The sequence below is a fragment of the Ambystoma mexicanum genome, chromosome 3p (assembly GCF_040938575.1).
Source record: "Ambystoma mexicanum isolate Mex_15411 chromosome 3p, UKY_AmexF1_1, whole genome shotgun sequence".
In the NCBI taxonomy this organism is placed as follows: domain Eukaryota; kingdom Metazoa; phylum Chordata; class Amphibia; order Caudata; family Ambystomatidae; genus Ambystoma; species Ambystoma mexicanum.
In genome coordinates, this window is record NC_090925.1 from 23,062,222 (window position 1) to 23,080,990 (window position 18,769).

Genomic DNA, 18,769 nt, shown 5'->3' on the forward strand with positions numbered 1-18,769 from the left:
TTCGAAACATTTTTTGGCTTTGTTGTGTTATTTGAGGCAATAGAGATCTTTCTGATTTCCTGTATGTCTTCATCAGAGTTCACGCTTGAAAAAGAATCTTCGTTTAGTTTCATGCGTCTGGGTATTTGATTCCCATCTTGACTATTGGCCTGTTCATGGACCAAATCCTTGAAGTTCTTTATAACCGGAGGTGGACATTGTTGTTTGCTTTTCCCAGTTTTTTTGGCAAAATTTGCATGTTTGGTTTGTTTGTTAGGCTGAGGACATTTCTTTCCAGAGCCAGTTTTTCCTATGGGGCCGTTTCCCATGTCACCACCATTTGAAGATGCCATAGGTTTTCGAAGACAAGGAGGAGGCTACTGCAAGTGGCCCAATAGCCTCGGTGGTTCCAGCTGGCAAGGGGTTGTCCATGACACACCCAGTCTCCTTTGGATTCCTAGGATTCCTCCCATCGTCACAGGTCCCTCCATTTTGTCTTTTGGAGGGAATCTGCTTCGAGGTCCCGGGGACCTGAATATCCTCCACTCCAACGAGATTCCATTCCCCTGGAGGAGGCATGAAGACGTCTGAATATGCTCTCTTGCGTGTTTCATTGTTGATTGGTTTTAGGGTCTTCTTATTGCCTACCCGAGAGGATTTATCAGTGCCGTGAAGGTTATCCACTACTATCGTGGGAATAATTGCTGGAGACAGTAAAGTTGTTGTAGCACCCAATTTAATGTAATTTCCCCCGAGGCTTGCAAGGGTATTACTTGAGGCTGTGTCAAAAATTATACCATTTTGGATGGTACTTAACATAGATAGTCTCCTTCTTTCCTTGTCTTTAATCAGAGGTTCCAGAATAGATTTCAGAAAATTGGTAATGTATTCCTCTTGCTTATGCTTTTTTTCATTTAGGTCCCAGATGAATCCTTCCACAAAAATAATTTTAGTGTGGAACATTGCAATCAGTCTAGATTGATCTTTTAGTTGGTCAGCAATGCTTTCATACAATTTCATAAAAGGACTCATGGTGACAGAGAAAGCCGCAATCATGTCAGCATCTAGGGTTGCACTTGAAGAAGACTTTTCCTCCACCTGAGCTGCAATCATATCCAATAGTAGATCTTCGTCTGATATGGACACATTGGTGGAGGACAGCCTGCGGCGTTTCCTGGGGCAGCTTGCCCCCAGTGAAAGCTGAGGGTCTGAAGGCCTTAGATGCTTTGCTGTAGATGTGTTCTTCTTCCTCACACTAGGCTGGATTTCGTCTTCCTTGCAGTTGTTCACTCGCTTTTCTGCTCAAAGAGGGGAGGTTGTAGCCTTTGTTTTGTCAATAACAAGGGCCGGTTCTTTCTCACCAAAAGGCTCTAAACCCGAGATGCCCAAATTTTTCTCTGCTGAGTTTGTATTAACATGTTGAATAATCGAGGTTTGCCTTGTTTTCCCAGGCAAAACTTCTGTTTTTTTTCTGGAGATATGATGTGCCCCCCCTTTTACTTGGGCAAAGTATCCCGACAGTAGATTGCGTGGGGATTGAAGTGCTCAAGGAGGGGTCTCTTGACGTATAACATGGGTTCCCAAAATGAGAGCCAAAGCTTAAGCCAATGGGTTTCCATGCTGATCGATTTGAGGCCCCTCTATATGGGTTTTTGAAAGTGTTAGGCGCCAAGGGCTTAGTTGAATCGTTAGGCAAGTTGGTACCACAGGGCAAGGCAGCCATTTGCAGGTCGTCTTCCTCTTCTATGGTAACAACAGTGACCGTGTTAGATTGAGAGGGCCTGTGATGTTTGTATCCTTTTTTTTTTTAATTATCTTTATTGGTTTTTTGTAACAATATAACAAGACACAATAATGATCAATAGGTCATGCTCAAATAAGGATCGATTGTCTAACCACCCTCCCTTCCCACCCACCCCTCCCACCCCTCCCCCCTCCCCGAGACCACGGGCAGGCCAAGGTGGCCTTCATGTCCGCTTACAAGCCGGGGCTATTACTTCTGTCTGAGGTGTTGTCCGGTGCCCTGGGGTGAAGCAGCGGTACCGTTAGTGCTACCCAACGCTGTAGTTCTTCGCTGGAGTCTAGTCTCTGTTCGTGGATTGCGGTTTCCCAAGCTCCGGTCTCGGCAGTTATCCATTTGCAGAGATCAACCCACCATTGAGCTTCGCTTGGGCATTTAGGGCTCTTCCAACCCATGGCTATGCGTCTTTTCGCAGTGATATATATCAGATCTGTAAGTTTATTAAGAGGTTTGTATTTGCTGCTGCGTCTGTAGTTGCCTAATATACAAACCGCTGGGTCATGGACTTCAACTTCGACGTCCGCTTCGGCCACTCTATCTTTTATTTGGGTCCAGAAGCCCATTATTACCGGGCAGCCCCAGAACATATGGGTCATTCCGGCCTTGGGTTCATTGCATTTGGGGCACACCTGAGTTCCAGCATTCTTAAATCTTGAGAAAGCTTCTGGCGTGAGGTAGGCCCTGTTAGTGATATACAGTTGGATGAGTTGTAGGCGGCCATTCCTAGAGATCCTCTTGTGGTAATGGGTTATCTTCTCCCATTCATTATCTTCAAATGCGAGGTCCAGCTCCCTCTCCCATCTGACCCTACATTTGAGTTCGTTTTTCGTCGTGCCTAGCAACAAGGCCTCGTATAGGCGTGAAGTTTCGTGGCCTCCCTCTGCGGCGTTGAGCGTAGTTTCTATGGTTTCGTGTTCCATTGGAGGGTTAGCAGCCTCTGGCCATCTGCTTCCCATGGCCTGCATTACTGCCCAATGGAGCAAGAACTGGCCCGCAGGTAGCCCTGTGGCCTTGCTGAGTTCTAGAAATGTTAGGGCCTCTTGTTCGTGAACCAAGTCCCCCAGCGTGGCCACTCCGTAGGATTCCGATTGAGCGCGCACTTCAAGGTGACCCCATGCTTGTTCCACCAAAATTGCTGCTATGGGAATTTGGGGTGAAAATGGGTCAGGTGATCCCACTAGTTTGCAGGCCCGCATCCAGAGCCGGACACCCAACCTAGCCATGTATGGACAGTGTCGTATAGTGCTTTTTCCCGTCCAGAGAAGGTCTCTGAGTAGGAGGTGGTGCAAGGCGGGTTGGAGGAGTCGAGTGTCTACAGTGCTCTCGTCGGCCATCCATCGCATCACATGCCTCAACTGGCAGGCCAGATAGTACAATACAAAGTTGGGGACTTTCATCCCCCCTCTTTCATAGGGTCTTTGGAGTGTTTCTAACGCTACTCTATGTCTGCCTTTCTGCCAGAGGAAACCCCTACAAAGTTTATTTATGGTTTGGAAGAATGAGGAGGGGATGTTGAAAGGGACGTTAGTAAAGTTGTGAAGGAGGCGGGGGAGAGCCACCATCTTGAGGAGCCCCGCGCGTCCGGCCATTGAGAGCGGGAGTCTGCTCCAGAATTCCATGGATTTTTCAAGGGAGTCCTTAGCTCTAACCGTGTTGAGGATGTGTTCAGTGTGCGGGTTCCGATGTATGGTGATTCCTAGGTACCTAAAGGATGTCGTTTGCCATTGGAGGTCTAGGAGGGGCAGGGTCCCGTGATCTTCGCTATGTAGGGCTGCGAGGGGGAAGAGGCAGGACTTGTCTCTATTAATTTGGATTCCCGTGCATTTGCGGAAGCCGTCTAGGGTCTCAAGAATGTATATGAGGAGGTGTTCAGGGTTATGCAGGTACAGTAGTATGTCGTCGGCACACATGGAGACGAGGTGGGTCACTCCATCTATTTCGATGCCTCCGTCTGCATATTCTTGTCTGAGGTAAGCGGCCACGGGTTCGTAGGCAATGATATATAGCATGGGGGATAGCGGGCATCCTTGTCGGGTGCCCCTTTGGAGGGGCCATTTGCTGGAGTATGTTTTGTTCGTGCAAACCCTGGCGGATGGTTTAGTGTAGACTAGCTGGGTCCATTTCAAGAAGACTGGTCCTATCCCCATTTTTACCATGGTGGCATACAGCCACTTCCACCGCACCGAATCAAAAGCTATGGTAGCATCTAGTGATGCAACAGCATACTTCTGGGGTCTTAGTTCGGTGCTATTAATGACGTGGTGCAGACTGCGCAGGTTCTCGGTGATGGAGCGACCTGGGGCGTAACCTGTCTGGTCCGGGTGGATTAGTTGGGGAATTACTATACCTAGTCTGTTCACTAGAAGGGCAGTTAAGATTTTGCCATCCACATTTAACATGGAGAGAGGCCTGTTTGAGCCACAGTCTGCTCCATCTTTACCGGGTTTGAGCAGGGGAATGATCACGGCCTCATTCATGGATTCGGGGAGGGTGCCGCGTTCAAGGGCCTCGTTGAACACTTGAGTCAGCAGGGGGGCCAATGTCTCCTCATATGTCTTGTAAAACTCTCCGGGGAGGCCATCCATACCTGGGGTTTTACCGGACGGTAGGGATCTAATGACTACTTTTACCTCATCAGGGGTAATGGGCTCGTCCAGGGCTTCGGCTGATTGTGTGTCCAATCTAGGGAGCTCGATGACGTCTAGGGCATCCTCGATTACTGTGTCAGTGGGTGGTGAGGACTCAGAGTATAGGTTACGGTAGAACTCGGAGAAGACTAAATTAATTTCCTCCTGAGTGTGTACGGTGGTGCCGTCTGGTTTGAGAATGTGGCAAATGGGGGTTCGGGGTGTCTCCCTCTTGTAAAGCCAAGCTAAGAGTTTTCCGGGTTTATCCCCTAGGGCGTGGGTCCTCTCTATGTGCTTGGTGTAGCTCAATTTACCCAGGGATTCCCAGTGCGTTAAACAGGCCTGATTAAGCTCGGTTATTTTCCGCAAATGGTCAGGGGATGAGTTGGCATTGCTCTCTAGTTCTCTTAGCTCCTTTTCAGAGCTCTCCAACAAGGTTACGATGGATCTCTGGGCCCCCCCCACTGCAACGATCATCTCGCCTCTCATGACCACCTTGTATGCCTCCCAGGCAGTGCCCACATGTTTCACGCTGTTCAAATTCCTCAACCAATATTCTTCAGTGCGTTCTTTAATAAGTTCGCGAAAGGCCACATCCAGTAGGGATTCGGCCCTAAGCCTCCAGGTAGACACTGGGGGCCTGGGTGGGGATATTTCCCAGGTGACCTCCAATGGGGAGTGATCCGACAGTACTCTTGGTAGGTATCGTGCATCACCAAACATAGCTTACCAAGAAGTAATCCAGCCTAGTGTGGACGGAGTGGGGTGGGGAGAAAAAGGAGTATTCTCGATGATCAGGGTGCAGTTCTCTCCACAAATCCCGGAGCAGCAGTTGGTGAGTGAGTTTGGATAAAATCTTGGCGGGGGGGGGGGGGTGGACGGGTATGTTTACTGTCTGATCTGTCCATTAGAGGATCCAAAGTGCAGTTATGGTCCCCACCCCAAATCATGACACTGTCTCTATAGGGAGCGAGGCGTGGGTACAGGGAATGAAAGAAGGCCGCTGCATCGTGATTTGGTGCGTAGGTGCTGATTAGAGATAGTTCCATGTTCTCAATGGAGCCGTGTATGAGCACCATCCTGCCTTCGTCGTCGGTTTTGGTGCTTATCAGCTTGAAGGGGATGGTCGGGTCGATCCATATCAGGACCCCCCTGGCATAAGAGGAGTAAGAGGATCCCATCAAGGTGCCTCGCCATGTCTTGGCCAATGACACCAGTTGATTTTTGGTTAGGTGTGTCTCCTGAAGCATAGCGACTCCAACCTTGCGCCGTCTCAGGTATGCGTAAATGCGCCGTTGTTTGACAAAGCTATTCATGCCTCTGACGTTCCACGTCATCATTTTGATCTTGTCGGCCATGGGCATGAGGTGGTTCTGCAGCGCTTCTCAGGCGGCTTACTAGGCCTAGCTGCTTGTTTGTTGTGTGTGAAGCTTCTCCGTGGTCTCAGTGTTTCCCTTTTCAAAAACTCAACGTTAATATCAAAACCCAGTTCCCCCCCCCCCAACTGTAAACTTCCCCAACTTTGAACAGGTCCAGCAAGGTTTCCCTCGCTATGACAATCCCGTTTCCGCTCCGTTGGACCGTACATTGGTCTTCAGGTGCCCTAAGGGCAGGTATATATACCCTAAAAACTGCTGGGGGTGGAGAGATATGCGTCTTCGGAGTCTCGCTCTGAGGATCATTACAGCTGTGCTTGTGCGTGGTCTTTGCATTGGCGAGCCAGTATGAGGCCGCAGGTCTGCGTGCTGCCTTTTGGAGTTGAGCGCAGCGCTATCTGCGCCTCTTGTCGTCAATGTCCGGGATCTGCTTCCCATCCATCCAGTCGCGGGCCTCAGCCGGAGTGTCGAACATGTAGGCTTTGTTGTTATGTATTACCTTCAGTCTGGAAGGATAGAGGGGCATATAGCACAAGCCGGCTGTTTTCAATCTAGCTTTAGTATATATGAATTGTGCCCTCTTCATTTGGACCTGGAAGGTGTAATCTGGGTAGATAGCTACCTTTGCAGAGTTTCTTTCAATCTGGCCACCTGATCGCGAATAGGCCAGAATGGTCTCTCGGTCCCTGTAATTGAGTACTTTCGCTATCATTGGTCTGGGCGAGGTGCCGGGGGGGGGGTTTTGTGAGAGATGGGTGGGCTCTTTCGATTGTGAAGCCCTGCGAGAGCTTCTCGGCACCTATTTCCTGCAACAGGAGGTTCTCCACGTAGTTCGTGGGGTCGGATCCTTCAATACCCTCCGGCAAACCTAGAAGTCGGATGTTGCTCGGCGTGCCCGCCCTTCGGCTTCCTCGGTCCTGTCTTCCAGATTCTTCACTTTTTGCTGTAGTACATCTACATCTTTTAAAAGTTGGGTCTTAGCTTCCGTGTTTTCTCTGACCTGGGTCTCCAGTGTTTCGGTTCGAACATCTTGACGCAGAAGGCCCAGGTCTGTGGCCACGGCGTCAATTTTGTACTCCATTGTAGCTTGGAACGTTTTGATGGCCTCCAGGATCTGGGTGTTGCTAGGTTCTGTTGCCACTTCGCTAGGGCCGAGCTGTGCTTCCGCGGTTGTCACGTTCGTTGTTTCGGGGCTTGTGGGCCCTCTGGCCGTGAAGGTGTCCATGGTGGTTTGGCGCTGCTTGGACCTTGCCCCTTTTACCGACATCTCGCCCAGGTGCTGGCGCTCAGCCGACCCAGATGTAAGTCTGCGTTGATTTATGGTGGCGGGAGCACAGGGTGGTGCAATATCACGTGTTGACCGTTGTTGCTTTGATTATGGCCCCTCTGTGTTGCGTTGGTGTAGTGGCCCGAGTTGTACAGAAAAACAGGGGGGCTTGCGGTCACAACCTAAAGGTCCCTGACCTTTTCCAATAGCCTGTGCTGGCCTATGTTATTTGGTTGAGTTGGCCCGTTGCTTTACGTTTGTGTCCATTTGCATCTGGAGCACTTGCTTCTGTTACTCCCTCGGAGTATCCTGCCTCATGTGCAAATCTTATCGTGGAAGAAGGAGGCTCCGTGCTGGCTGTGGTGTAGTCTATGCTCATGTGTCCAGCTATGCCTCCTGCCCCAGAACTGTCCTTTGCTGGTCAGGTGCCCAACTGGTACCGGCTTCCCGGTATGGAGTAGGAGGCCCGGCTAGGGGCGGTTCGTCTGGTGCGGGGGTGCCAAAGTGTCCAGTTGGCTGGGCTCCCCGGGCCCCCCACGCATCGCCGTTAATTCCCCCTGCTCCCCCTTTCTATTCCTGTCCTCCTCTCAGTTTGCGCAGTGGGGAATCAGGAGGCGGCCAGTGCGGGGGGGGCCCGTGTCCCCACAGCCTGTCAGGGTCCCCGGGCCGGCACCAGGTTGGGTCGCTGGGTTGATGGATATTGGCCGTGCAGTAGCACCTCTCCCTGGCCTCCGGACTGTCCGCTGTGCCAGCGCTGGTGGGTCAGGGCGATGCTGGGTGTGCGGGCCTCCCCTCCTCCGCTCACCTTGTCAACAATGCCTCGTCTCCGTGCTCCCTCAACGTCCCACGGTGTCCGCTGGGTAGTACTCGCCAGCCGCTCCTCAGCTCCAGAACGTCCGCATACCTCAGCGGGCTCAGCCCGCAGCAGGCTGTGTGCCGTGTCGTCGCAGCTCCCTCCTTCAGTACCCATAGACGAGAGGGATCCTCATGGGCTCGGATCCAGGGGTACGCCACACCTTCTGGGAAGCAATGCAGAGTGCTCTCCTTAGGGGCCCCGTATGTGGTCTGCCCGTCAGGTGCCAGACTAGGGTTCCAGGGCCGATAGCGCTCTCGTTCTCGGCTCGCCAGCTGCTTCAGAGGGCGCCGCCATTTTGGGCTTGTGTCCGGGGCTCCGCGATGTGAGGATTTCTTGGGTCTTGCAGGGCGCTCACGATCGAGAAAAAGGATGTGATGCTGCTCGTTGGTGTCCGCTGCTAGTGTAGCAACTCATAGGCTTCAGAGTCTCCTCAGGATATATGAAATACAGCTTATGGTGAACACATCGGTCGGAGCTCACCCGAGACGCGTCCTTCTCACATGGCGGTTAGCCACGCCCCCTGTGATGTTTGTATCCTTATGAATCAAAAGGCAGTTGTCGAGAGACTCCAGTGACTCTGTTATGATCACCTCTGGGTCAGATTCAGCATGAGCGCATGAGTCATTGGGTAGATCATCTTTGTGTAGTACAGGCCCTGTTTCGTTTTGAGGGATACTTATTACAGGCATTTGGCCAAGATCAGAGTCAAGATCCCTCTCGGAGTCCAAAAATTCCAGGCAGATTCTGTTTTTTGACTGGTGCCTCTAACGGATAGTTGGGAGTGGACTCCAGATCAAGGCTCCTAGGTGTGCCCTCCACCCACAAGATTTCATCATGACTTGGGGACTCAGTTGTGATGATTCCCAGAAGTGAACACAGGAAAAAGCGGCTTAGATGAAAGGCACGGCCACTTGTGCACTTAAGCTTGTGCTTGTGCTTATGCTTGTGCTGTCTGCAGACTATGTAGTGTCACTTGTGCTACTATCTTGTAAGTTGTTGCATTCCTTGTTGCCCGGAAAAAAATACCCTCCTTTATGGGAGCAGTAAAGTGTACAGGTGTTTAAATAGATGTAGATGAATAATCACGCTGCGGTCAGGATCAAAGGATTTGTTCCCACAGTCTGCCGCCCGGGCGTGCAGCTTAGAACCAGTGATGTGCTAAATATACCTGCCCAACGCCTTAGTCAGGGGGGAGGGAAAATTGATCTGGCTGATTCAGGAGTTGAACTCAGCCCAAAACACAGCCGGCTGCCCCAGCAACAATGGATGTTAAAAATGCTTTGAGCGCTCTTCGCTCTCTGCTCTCACTCTCAAGCCTCTGAAGCCTTGTGGTGTGGCTGGGCACGATCTTACCCTTCCGTTTTCTCCAGATTACTCCAGGGACCAGGATGCGCACCTGGCAAACCCTAACTGCGAGCTGCAGGCTGGGCTGGGCCACTTCAGAGCTTCGTCGGCAGCAGCCGCAGAACACTCGCTCACTCGCTCGCCCACGGAAGCGAAGGATGAGGTTAGAGTAAAGAACGTAGGAAAGTAGGGTAGCGAGTGAATCAAGCCGCACCTCTCTCATCTCGTCTTGTCTCTGCACACGGCTGCCCCCTTTGAAGAGAAATATTCAGTGGAAGAATGCCTTGCCTACTTGAAGGTGTTAAATTACTTTAAAGTGAATCTTGTCAAAACCTGTCTTGAATCACAAATTACTGAAGCTGTGGTGGTATATCTGGTTGTCAGTAGATGCAACATTTCAGTAGCCTGAGCGAAATGGCTTTATATGAGGCAAAGGAGACTGTTCTCATGATAAACCTGAGTAGAAGTGAAGTTGTTAAAGCTGAAGCAGCAGCACTGTGAAGTCAACCTGACAAATATACCTACTATGAATCTTAATCTTGTAACTAATGACATGCTAACTGTTAACCAAGAACTGTGTTTCACTGACAGTGTCGGATCTGTAGTCCCAATCTTGACTGGCGCAGAGGCAGCACAAACTCCTACCTCCCCGTTGTGTCTTGGCACCTTGGAACGGTATTTACCACAGGCTACCGCAACCCACCGGGGAAAGAGGGTTAGGGTCTGTTGGTTGAATGGGTAGAGGGTTTCAGGATAACCGGAAAGAAGTCAGGAGATCATAGTGGATAGGAAGGAGGAATTAGTGTAACATGCTCCTCGGCTCCTGCTGCTGGATCTTGAGTTGTGCTTTACTCCGCCCTTTCTCTCATGCACACCCCATTCACACTATGTGCCAATTCAGCATGGAAGCCTTTGTACTGGAGCTTCTAACCAAAATACTGGGTGCCGCTAGCCCTGAATATACTGCTAGGCTGAGCTGTTTGCCTGGCGCTCAACCAGCTACTGTGGACATGCTCTGCACCACTTTCTTTGAGCTTACTATGCACAATATATAAACATGGATTCAATGTGCTCCCTGCATTACACTTCATGCAGAAATAACTTCTCCTGCATTAACACCATGCAGATTCTCCCATAAAGCATCTCTATGAGATAAAACAAGAAATAGACTTAGCTGTGGTTTCTTTGTCTGTCCCACGGTGTCCCTGGAAAGTTTGTGCAGATTTGACAATGTTCTGAAAGTTCTGCAACTCCACCGCTGGAAAATACCAAAACAAATATGAGTATGTGCGACAGCAGCATTTAACATTGCTCGGTACACTCTGGAATACGTTAGTCTACTTAAGTGTCATCAGACAATCTTGGATCTGTAATCACGTTGCTCGTGGTTGCTTTCACCTCAAGCTTACACGTACTGCCCAATCAAAGCATGCAGGTATTGGTTAATGCGTGCAAGTCATGCAGGACTCATGCATAACAGTCGCGTTTCTGCCCCCTGTTCGGATCACTCTGTCTCATGTGCAGTCCTAGCCACGTATTAGGCATGCATGCAGCTTCCGCTGTTTTCAACTTTCACTCGCTGTATACAGAAGTAGTAAGAACTTATCTTGCTTATGGACGTAGGGCCTGTGGATATCAGGCGAGAGCTTGTGCCCGCGTAGGCGTACCTGCCAGAGCTCTGTGAAATACGTCCTCTCCCTCTGAGATCGAGTGCTGGCTCGTGGGCACGGCTCATGCATGCGCGATGGCTTGGGCGTGGTGCTTTCTCTACTGGCAGGCCTGTGCACAACACTGCCTGCTGGGTAGTATAGTCTTTGGGCAGTTCTCCATCCCTGAGCCATCTTCCTGAAAAAGGGATGGAGAACTCACCAGGAGAACAATGTTGCGGGCCCATATGCAGGATTAAAACTAGAAATATCGCCCATAACACCAGCTACATTCTCAGCCCTGACAGACAGTCGTAGAAGTTACATTTCATTTAAGCTGTGGCAAGTTTTCTTGGACTGCTGGAAGTGGTGGCAAATCATGTGGCTGGGAATACCATTTGGTGCTGTTCTGAGGAAGCGCAAAGTCCATATTGCACCAAGGAGAAAAGAATTGCTATTGTTGAAACTTTGGTTAACAAAACTTTACTTTGACATTGAAACATCAAGAACTGATTTAAGACTATCTTACATACAAGGATTTCCTTATTTGAACATTGGGGCAGAATTCACTTTGAACCCTGGGGAAGGGAATCCCCAGGCTATTGAGAAGTTATTCAGAAACTGTGAATATTGTTGATGTTATTTAAATTGGCATATATTTTCTTTGTTTATTCGTTGTTTAGTATGAGGGCCAACCATCCTGTGTTAGAGTCTTTCCCTTTAGCTTTGGTTAGGCAGGGAAATCCTCAGCAGATTAGGGACAGTGAGGCATTTTTCTTTATTTATTCTTTAATAAAATGGCATATGTTCATCAATTATCAAACAGTTGTCCGCCTCGCATTGCTGACCCCTTACAGAGTCCTCTGTGGAACGGAATCCTCACTTGGACGACCTGAAAAGAACTGCCGATTCAGAAGGGTGTGCTACACTCATCCTCCTGGACCACACAATACTCAGGAACAGGCTCCTCACCCTAGGCATCAAAGACTCTGCCCTTAACTGGATCACCTCTTATATCTAATCACTCGAAAATCATTCTCCTCCCACCTTCTCCTCCGCCCCTCAACGCCGTCAAAAAAGCAGTGCCACAAGGAGTCCTCCTTTCAGCCCTCCTCTTCAACCTCTCCTCTACCTAAGCCCACTGCCAGCTCTCATCCGCTCTCACAACCTTACCTGCTACAATTACACATACGACACCCAGATCATTAAAAAATTCCCAAGACTCTAGCCTCCCCACTTCCTGACCTCGACTCTTGCCTCTCGGATATAGAGCTATGGATGATGACCAACCACCTAATCCTCAACCTGGGCCAATTAAGAATCCTAATATGCGGTAAAACTGCACTGATTTCCCAACCTTTACCATGGCCAATGGTCCTGGGAGCCCCCTGCCGCCTCCACCTCCGTTAAAAATCTTGTATGTGCCATGGACCCAGACCTATTTCTCTCCAAAAGCATCAACACTGTATCTAGAACCTGCCACTTCCACTTACGCATCCTGAAACAAATGTTTCCCTACCGACTCTATCCTCAAAGAGTTGCTACAATATTGGCCATCATCATCTCCTGTTTGGACTACGCCATCTTCCTCTGTCTCAGCGCCCTGGCACACCAGCTCAAGAAGCACCGGTGAACCCAGGGCTCAGCAGCCAGACAGCAGCTTGCCCTTTCGCCCACAGAGCAAATCACCCCCTGCACTCTAGGGGGTCATCAAAACCAGACTATTTGCTGCATTATCCTGAAACCCCTCACTAAAACCTCCAATTCCCAGTTCCGAAACAGAGAAACACTGACCACCAGACGTCACTGGCCATATTCGTGGTGGCCCGGACCACACACACTATCATACATCAATCATGACCTTGGTTTCCCACAAGCACCACCAGCTGAAACAGTGCTTAATATCTTTTTTCACACTCTGAAATGTCACAGGATTGATTAGTCACTGCACCTGGCATGTACGGGAAAACAGGGAAATCACACTCAAATAGGTTATGAGAGAATCACCACCATCACACTCAGACAGATTGGGTTCACTGCGAGGAATTGTCATGGGAGGAATTGTGCCAGGGCCATGTCTCGCGCCAGAAGGCCAGGTAGGGGTTTCTCGTGCAATACTCCAGGAAGGCAATCAAGAACTAGCCCCTTAATTACACTGGAAGTACTTGAGGGATGGGCAGGTATTGCGCATGTATGAACTATAGGATGGGCCCCCCATGGTAAAGGTAACAATTGAGAAAGTTCAGTAAGCGCACAATATCTGGGTAGACTTACCACCCTATCTGCCTATAAGAACCTGGAAGTACAACCTGTGCTCCTCTAGTTGCAAATAGTTGGAGCATAGACTGTTGCTGTTGCTAACCGTTTCAGAATCGACAAAAGAAGCCAATTCCTGATCGGGCACACAAACAACAACTCACCACCGAATCTGCTAGATACGTATAACGCACCACTCCGGTGGGCACTGGCCACAGGCATGGCTACCCGCACATATCAGAATACAGCAAGGACTATGACAAAATTTGGTTGTGCTGGTCACATAATTATCTGCCTACTTACACCAGACTACGTCTCAACACCTCTGACATCAGAATTCAGCGAAGACCTACGAGAACTGTGTGCACTCTGAACACATAGCGAGTCTCTAGCACTCACGCCATCTCCAAACTCCTCTCAGCACCCGTCCACATGCCTGCCCACATGGGTTGCTCTCTACTGCAGCCCGGCCAGCCCTGCTAAGCCTTATTTGGCCAAATGCATGCACCTATTCTAATCTTACTCTTTGACCTCCAGCACTCTAAACTTCAGTCCACTGAGGGCGTTCATGCCAGAGTTTGACCCATTATACAGTCTCTTCTCTATACAGTGGCTTCTCTTTAATCTGGGATTGTCAGTCAAACAGAAAAAGTCAGCACTGTACCCTTGAAAATCGTTTTCAGTAGCTTTCCGTGGGATGTGCAACAAGCAAAGGTGTTTCCCACCCAAGAGAGAGTTTTAGACCTGAAGGAAGTGGTTGGCATTTCACCTGCACAGTCAGACTTTTGTTTGACGGTTCCTGGGGCTTTTGGGACTTACAGACTCTTCTGTGCTGACCGTTCCGACTCAGAATGAGGCGTGTGCAGCTACATCTGGGAGAATCGTGTAACCAGATCCAAGAACCTCACTTGACCAAGGTCATCATCCTGGCCTTTGTTCTAGGCAGTCTGAGAGGATCCTGGGTTTGCAAAGCCCCTGCACAGTGTGGTTGTCGTGACAGATGTATCCATTTTGAGCTCAGGTACCACCCTTCGGGATCTTTAACTCCACGGGCAGTGCTTAGAATCGGACCAAGGATAAAATAAACCTTCTGAAATCACAGGCAGTTTTCATGGCTCTGAAGGCTTTCCGTCATCCATTGCGGAGAAGATAAAGTTGGTTCAAACACCCCCTTCATGTTTCAACGACCCTCCCCTCAACTGTTTAAAATCGTGGTCTGCTTCTTGAAGAGCTGGGGCATCTGGGCCTTTTATTGGAAAACAGAGTTATTCAGGCTGCCAGGAAGGTGCCTCATAGGGCCAGTACAGGATTACATGGATGCCTTTAGATAAGAGATTGAAACTGCTCATCTGCTCGCTGGATCAAGTCCTGCCGCTACTCAGTTGGCTGCAGATTGACGTTGCAGATATGTAATGGGCGGCTATTGGAGCCCTCTCCTTTGCTTATGGAGAATCTGGTGATTTGGAGACATTTTGATGGGTTGCCTAGACTATTTTGACCAGTGCAAGCCCCCTCGCCTGGTTTGAGATGCGAGCTTGACTGGCATGTTTGAAAAAGGGACTGGCAGACATTGCCTGGTGGGCGGAGACACAGTAAGCCAAAGCCATGCCTCGTGGGCATACGCTACATCAAATTTAAATTGAAGGACGTTTGCTATACAAAAAGCTCTGGTCGCATACCTATTAGGACACCCAAAAGTATAAAGGAAAGTGGACTAGACACTAGGAGTAGAGTGGCCAGATCCTGCAGTTGGTCGGTCATGCTTGCCTACGGGTCATTTCAGCGAGTCTGGGACTCTGCTGAGATGTCCTTTCATGCTGCAGGTCAGTCGCTGCTTTAGCTCCTTTGCAACCCCTCATCGCGCTATGGCCCAGATTCTCAAAACCTCTTTGGGCCCAAGTGAGGAGATGCAATAGCGCATCTCCTCACTTGCACCACAAAAATAGGAGCAGCCCAATCTCACAAAGGGCATCTTATTGAGCGCATGTTCGATGCACCTACTGAGGAGGCACTTTCTTCCTCCTTTGCGCATTTCTGCAAACAAGGGGGTGCTTCATTTTGAAGCGCATTCCGAATTCACCAACGAGATGCACTATAAAAAGCCCAGAAACGAGGGTCATCCCACTGCACCTTTTTAAACAAGCGCACGGGGGAGGCGCAAATCATCGTAGGGTCATTTCTGACCCTGTCATGATTTACTTTTGAGGTTTGGCCCGTCTCTGGGAAAGGTGCTCCGAGTAACCACGTGGTTCAAGGGGCCTGTAATACATAAGCCTAGGGAGCCGGCTCCTGACAGCAATGCATGGAAGAGCTCTGGAAAGTGCATCTTGGTGCTATTGTCCAGCCCCTCCTGAAATGCTCAGGTGACCTTAGTGAATAAGGTGATCTAAGCATTCTCTGCGCTCCCCTCATCATGTTGCCCCATGATTTTATGGGGGCGGTCCCTTCCTATTGATTATACTGTCAGTCATTGGTGTAACACCTCCCCCCCCCATGTTCCATATTCATTGTGGGTGCACATGCCAACAGTTTCAGTAAAACCATGGCCCTTCTTGGTACATCCTTACGAAATAAAGATTTGGATGATAAAGATGGACAAAGTGGTATTGCTCTGATCCCATGGCTTCATGTAAGGTCCTCCTGGGAGAAAGGTTGGGTATAAGAGTTGTAAAGGAAAGGGTAGTGGCTAACATGCTGTCCTCGTTTCCAAGGGTCCTATGTGTTGCCTCCTAACTCAGGGGGAAGGCAGTTTACATTTCTGTCTATAGGAAGAGAGCACCCCCAGGGGTATTTATTCGCTTTGCCTCAGGACCGCCCTTGGACAATACTGCTTCAATAGTGTCTGGACCTTTGCGTCCTGTGCCAGGTCCAGAACAGATTTATGTTGCTTGTTTTTTTTTTTGTAAATATATTTTTATTAAGATCAACAGTTGCACACAGGTTACAATGCTTTTCCGGTTCCGTACAGTACAAGGTAATGACAGTTTTTTTTGGTTTAGATAGTTGTCCCCTTTCACCATCCTCCTCCCCCTGCTTCCCCCCTCCCCTCAACTTAAGGCAACAAAACAGAGGTGAGTGTGTGTGAGAGGGTTCAAATTGCAAACCAACATCGACTGGTCATGAACTGGGATACAGGCAACTGGGCTATGTTTTTTTTTAACACTTTTCTTTCATTGAAGAAAAAGAAACAACAAAAAAAACAAAACAGAATCACATGATAAAGTTATTTGAGCATCAAACTTAAAATGTTACCTATCCCCCCTTACATTGCTCACCCCCAGCCTCCTATACCTCCCCAAGAGTCTGAATAGTCGGTATCAGGGCCTCTAGCCCATCATCCCAGTGTCCCACTTCCCCCAGATCCTTTGAAATTTTCCAGGATTGCCTCTATGCCTCCTCCAGGGATCTGCAGCAGTCCTTACCCTCCTTCCACTGAGTCATCGTCAGAAGTTCATCCTACCCCCACTTTGTAGCCAAGTCCCTCCTAGCCAAGACCAGCCCTATACTAATTAATTGTTTAGTCCCCGCCCCGGAGCGCTAACTGCATCACTCCATATGTGTTATGTAGCCATTTTAGGACATCTCGGGACCTTGTTCCCCTCCCGTGTTGATAAGATGTGCAGGAACCTTTCCCATTATTCCCTAACTTTGGGGTAAGCCCACATCATGTGGAAGAAGGACCCTACTTCAAGCCAACATTTCAGATAGTTGTCGCTCTCCGCCTTGCCCATCCTGCAAAGGTTGGTTCTGGAATAATAAACTCGAAGTAGGGCCTTTAGTTGAACCAAGCTTCCCTGACAGCTATTTGTAGCTCCACCCATTCTTCCTCCTCCAGCTCCCCTACATCCTGTTCCCATTTGGCTCAGATCCTGTCGAGCTGTTGTGCCGTAAAACTATGTATTGCCTGATGTAATATTGTGATCGCCTTCTTGTCTATGCGCCCTGAGAGCAGGCTAGCCTCCAGGGGGTTATGGTCCGGAATGTTGATTTCACTACCGAGTTGGCTGTCTAATGCGAGTTCTAGGTGTATGTAAGGGTAGTGGTCCTTGGCCTCCAGCCCACGGTCCGCTCAGAGGTCGGAGAAATTACACCATCTCGTTCCCCTTAATGATCTCTCCTACTGTAACGACCCCCTCTGAACCCATCCGGCCTGCTTGCCCAGTTTATGCACCTCTGATATGTGCGGGTTCTCCTCTAACCACTCTTTTGTACCGCGTGGCTTTTCTGACTGGCGACCTGGCTTCTATCACCCTCGAGCTGCTGGTGGGGGATCCCGGCTGTTCGGACTGCCCTACAGTGCCTGCAGTAGAGTTTTGTCTCCCATAGCCTCATATTATTCCCCAAGCATTGCATTTATTCTGCCAAAGGTGAGCATGGGTACCCGTACTGGGGTGTTCTGTAATACGTGTAGCAGCCTGATGTGTTGCTTTTTGAAATGTTTATCACTTACATGACAGTTTTTGTGGACAGCGTTTTGATGTAGGGACACTGTATAGGCTGATTGTATGTTGCAAAGCAGATTCTGAAATGTGCTGATCTTATTGTGCTGCCATTTAGGAACAGAGTCTGATGCTTTTTAAACCAGAATTAATTTCAATATTGGTTTTCATTTTATTTCAGATGAAACTGGAGGGGAATGCCATCTTTAAAATAAACATGGGAGCTGCAGCTTCTGAAAGCATCCATATTGTAGACTCAGTGTCATTCATTCAAACCATAAAGAACTTTGAGAATCCTTGAAACAAGACTGGGATTTTGTCTTAAAGGCGCATCTTTCAGGGCTTTGTCTTGCTGTATGAGAATGGAACTGGACCTGGAAAGTGATTTGCATATGAAGTACTTGATTATGTGTATGTGTATTTCTTTTATGGTTTTATAGAGCACGCACAGGGCCCCATTGGGGTTCAAATCTTTGTACAGAGCAATCTGGTGAAAATAATATATACATAGACCATAAGGATACATCATAGTCCTTAGAAAGCACCACAAACATGATCATTCTTCACTGAGGATATTGACACAGTGTGGATCATTAAGGAAACATATATTATCCTACTCTGTCCCTCATTTCTACCCTGGCTGCCGGAGTCGGCTGCAGCAGTGCCTCCACCCACTACCTGGAAACCTACAGTGCACTCGCTGCACATTCAATATCAAAGATCGAAGGTAAGCCCCCCACCCGTGCTACAGAGGGCGTGTGCATGATTGCGCAACATTAACCCAAAAGTGTTCTTTAATGTTTATTTTCGGATCCACTGCATCATCAATCCTGCAGTAGAAACTACAAAAGGAGCTTTGACTTTGCGCACTGTTGGGGCTACTTTGTTTGCTTATTGATTCCTGTTGGAGGTTTGCCATTCTAAGATGGCCGCACGCATTCTGGGCACCGGAGTGCTTTGTGTGCTGGTGCAGGGGGCCTAGGATTGGCCAAGTCCTTCCTTATCTGGGCCTATCAGAAGGCCCGTGAACTGGCCGGCTCTCCTCATAAGGCCCACTCCTAAGGCCCCTGTCTGATCCCTGTCTGCTATCTGGGTGGCCCCCCTACTTGGTATCCTGGGAAGAGATCTGATCTTGCACATGCTGATGCCTGCCAAACTCTTTTCACTTCCTTGTTGGT

General features: G+C 49.2%; 1 protein-coding gene across 12 annotated transcripts in view; it reads left to right on the forward strand.

Annotated features, from left to right (window-relative positions):
- The window catches only part of LOC138580086 (protein FAM118A-like), a 1,834,209-nt gene that overhangs the window by 1,781,388 nt on the left and 34,052 nt on the right, over nucleotides 1-18,769 (forward strand). For 6 of the 12 annotated variants that reach the window (XR_011304175.1, XM_069650353.1, XM_069650351.1 and 3 more), the window contains one exon: nucleotides 17,773-17,839. The exons of the other annotated variants lie outside the window; for them this stretch is intronic. Coding sequence is in view for 5 of the 6 variants with exons in the window: in XM_069650353.1 (XP_069506454.1) it covers nucleotides 17,773-17,801 (29 nt within the window). In the remaining variant the exon portion in view is untranslated. Of the gene's footprint in view, nucleotides 1-17,772; nucleotides 17,840-18,769 lie in introns of those variants that run through there. 12 annotated transcript variants of the gene reach the window in all.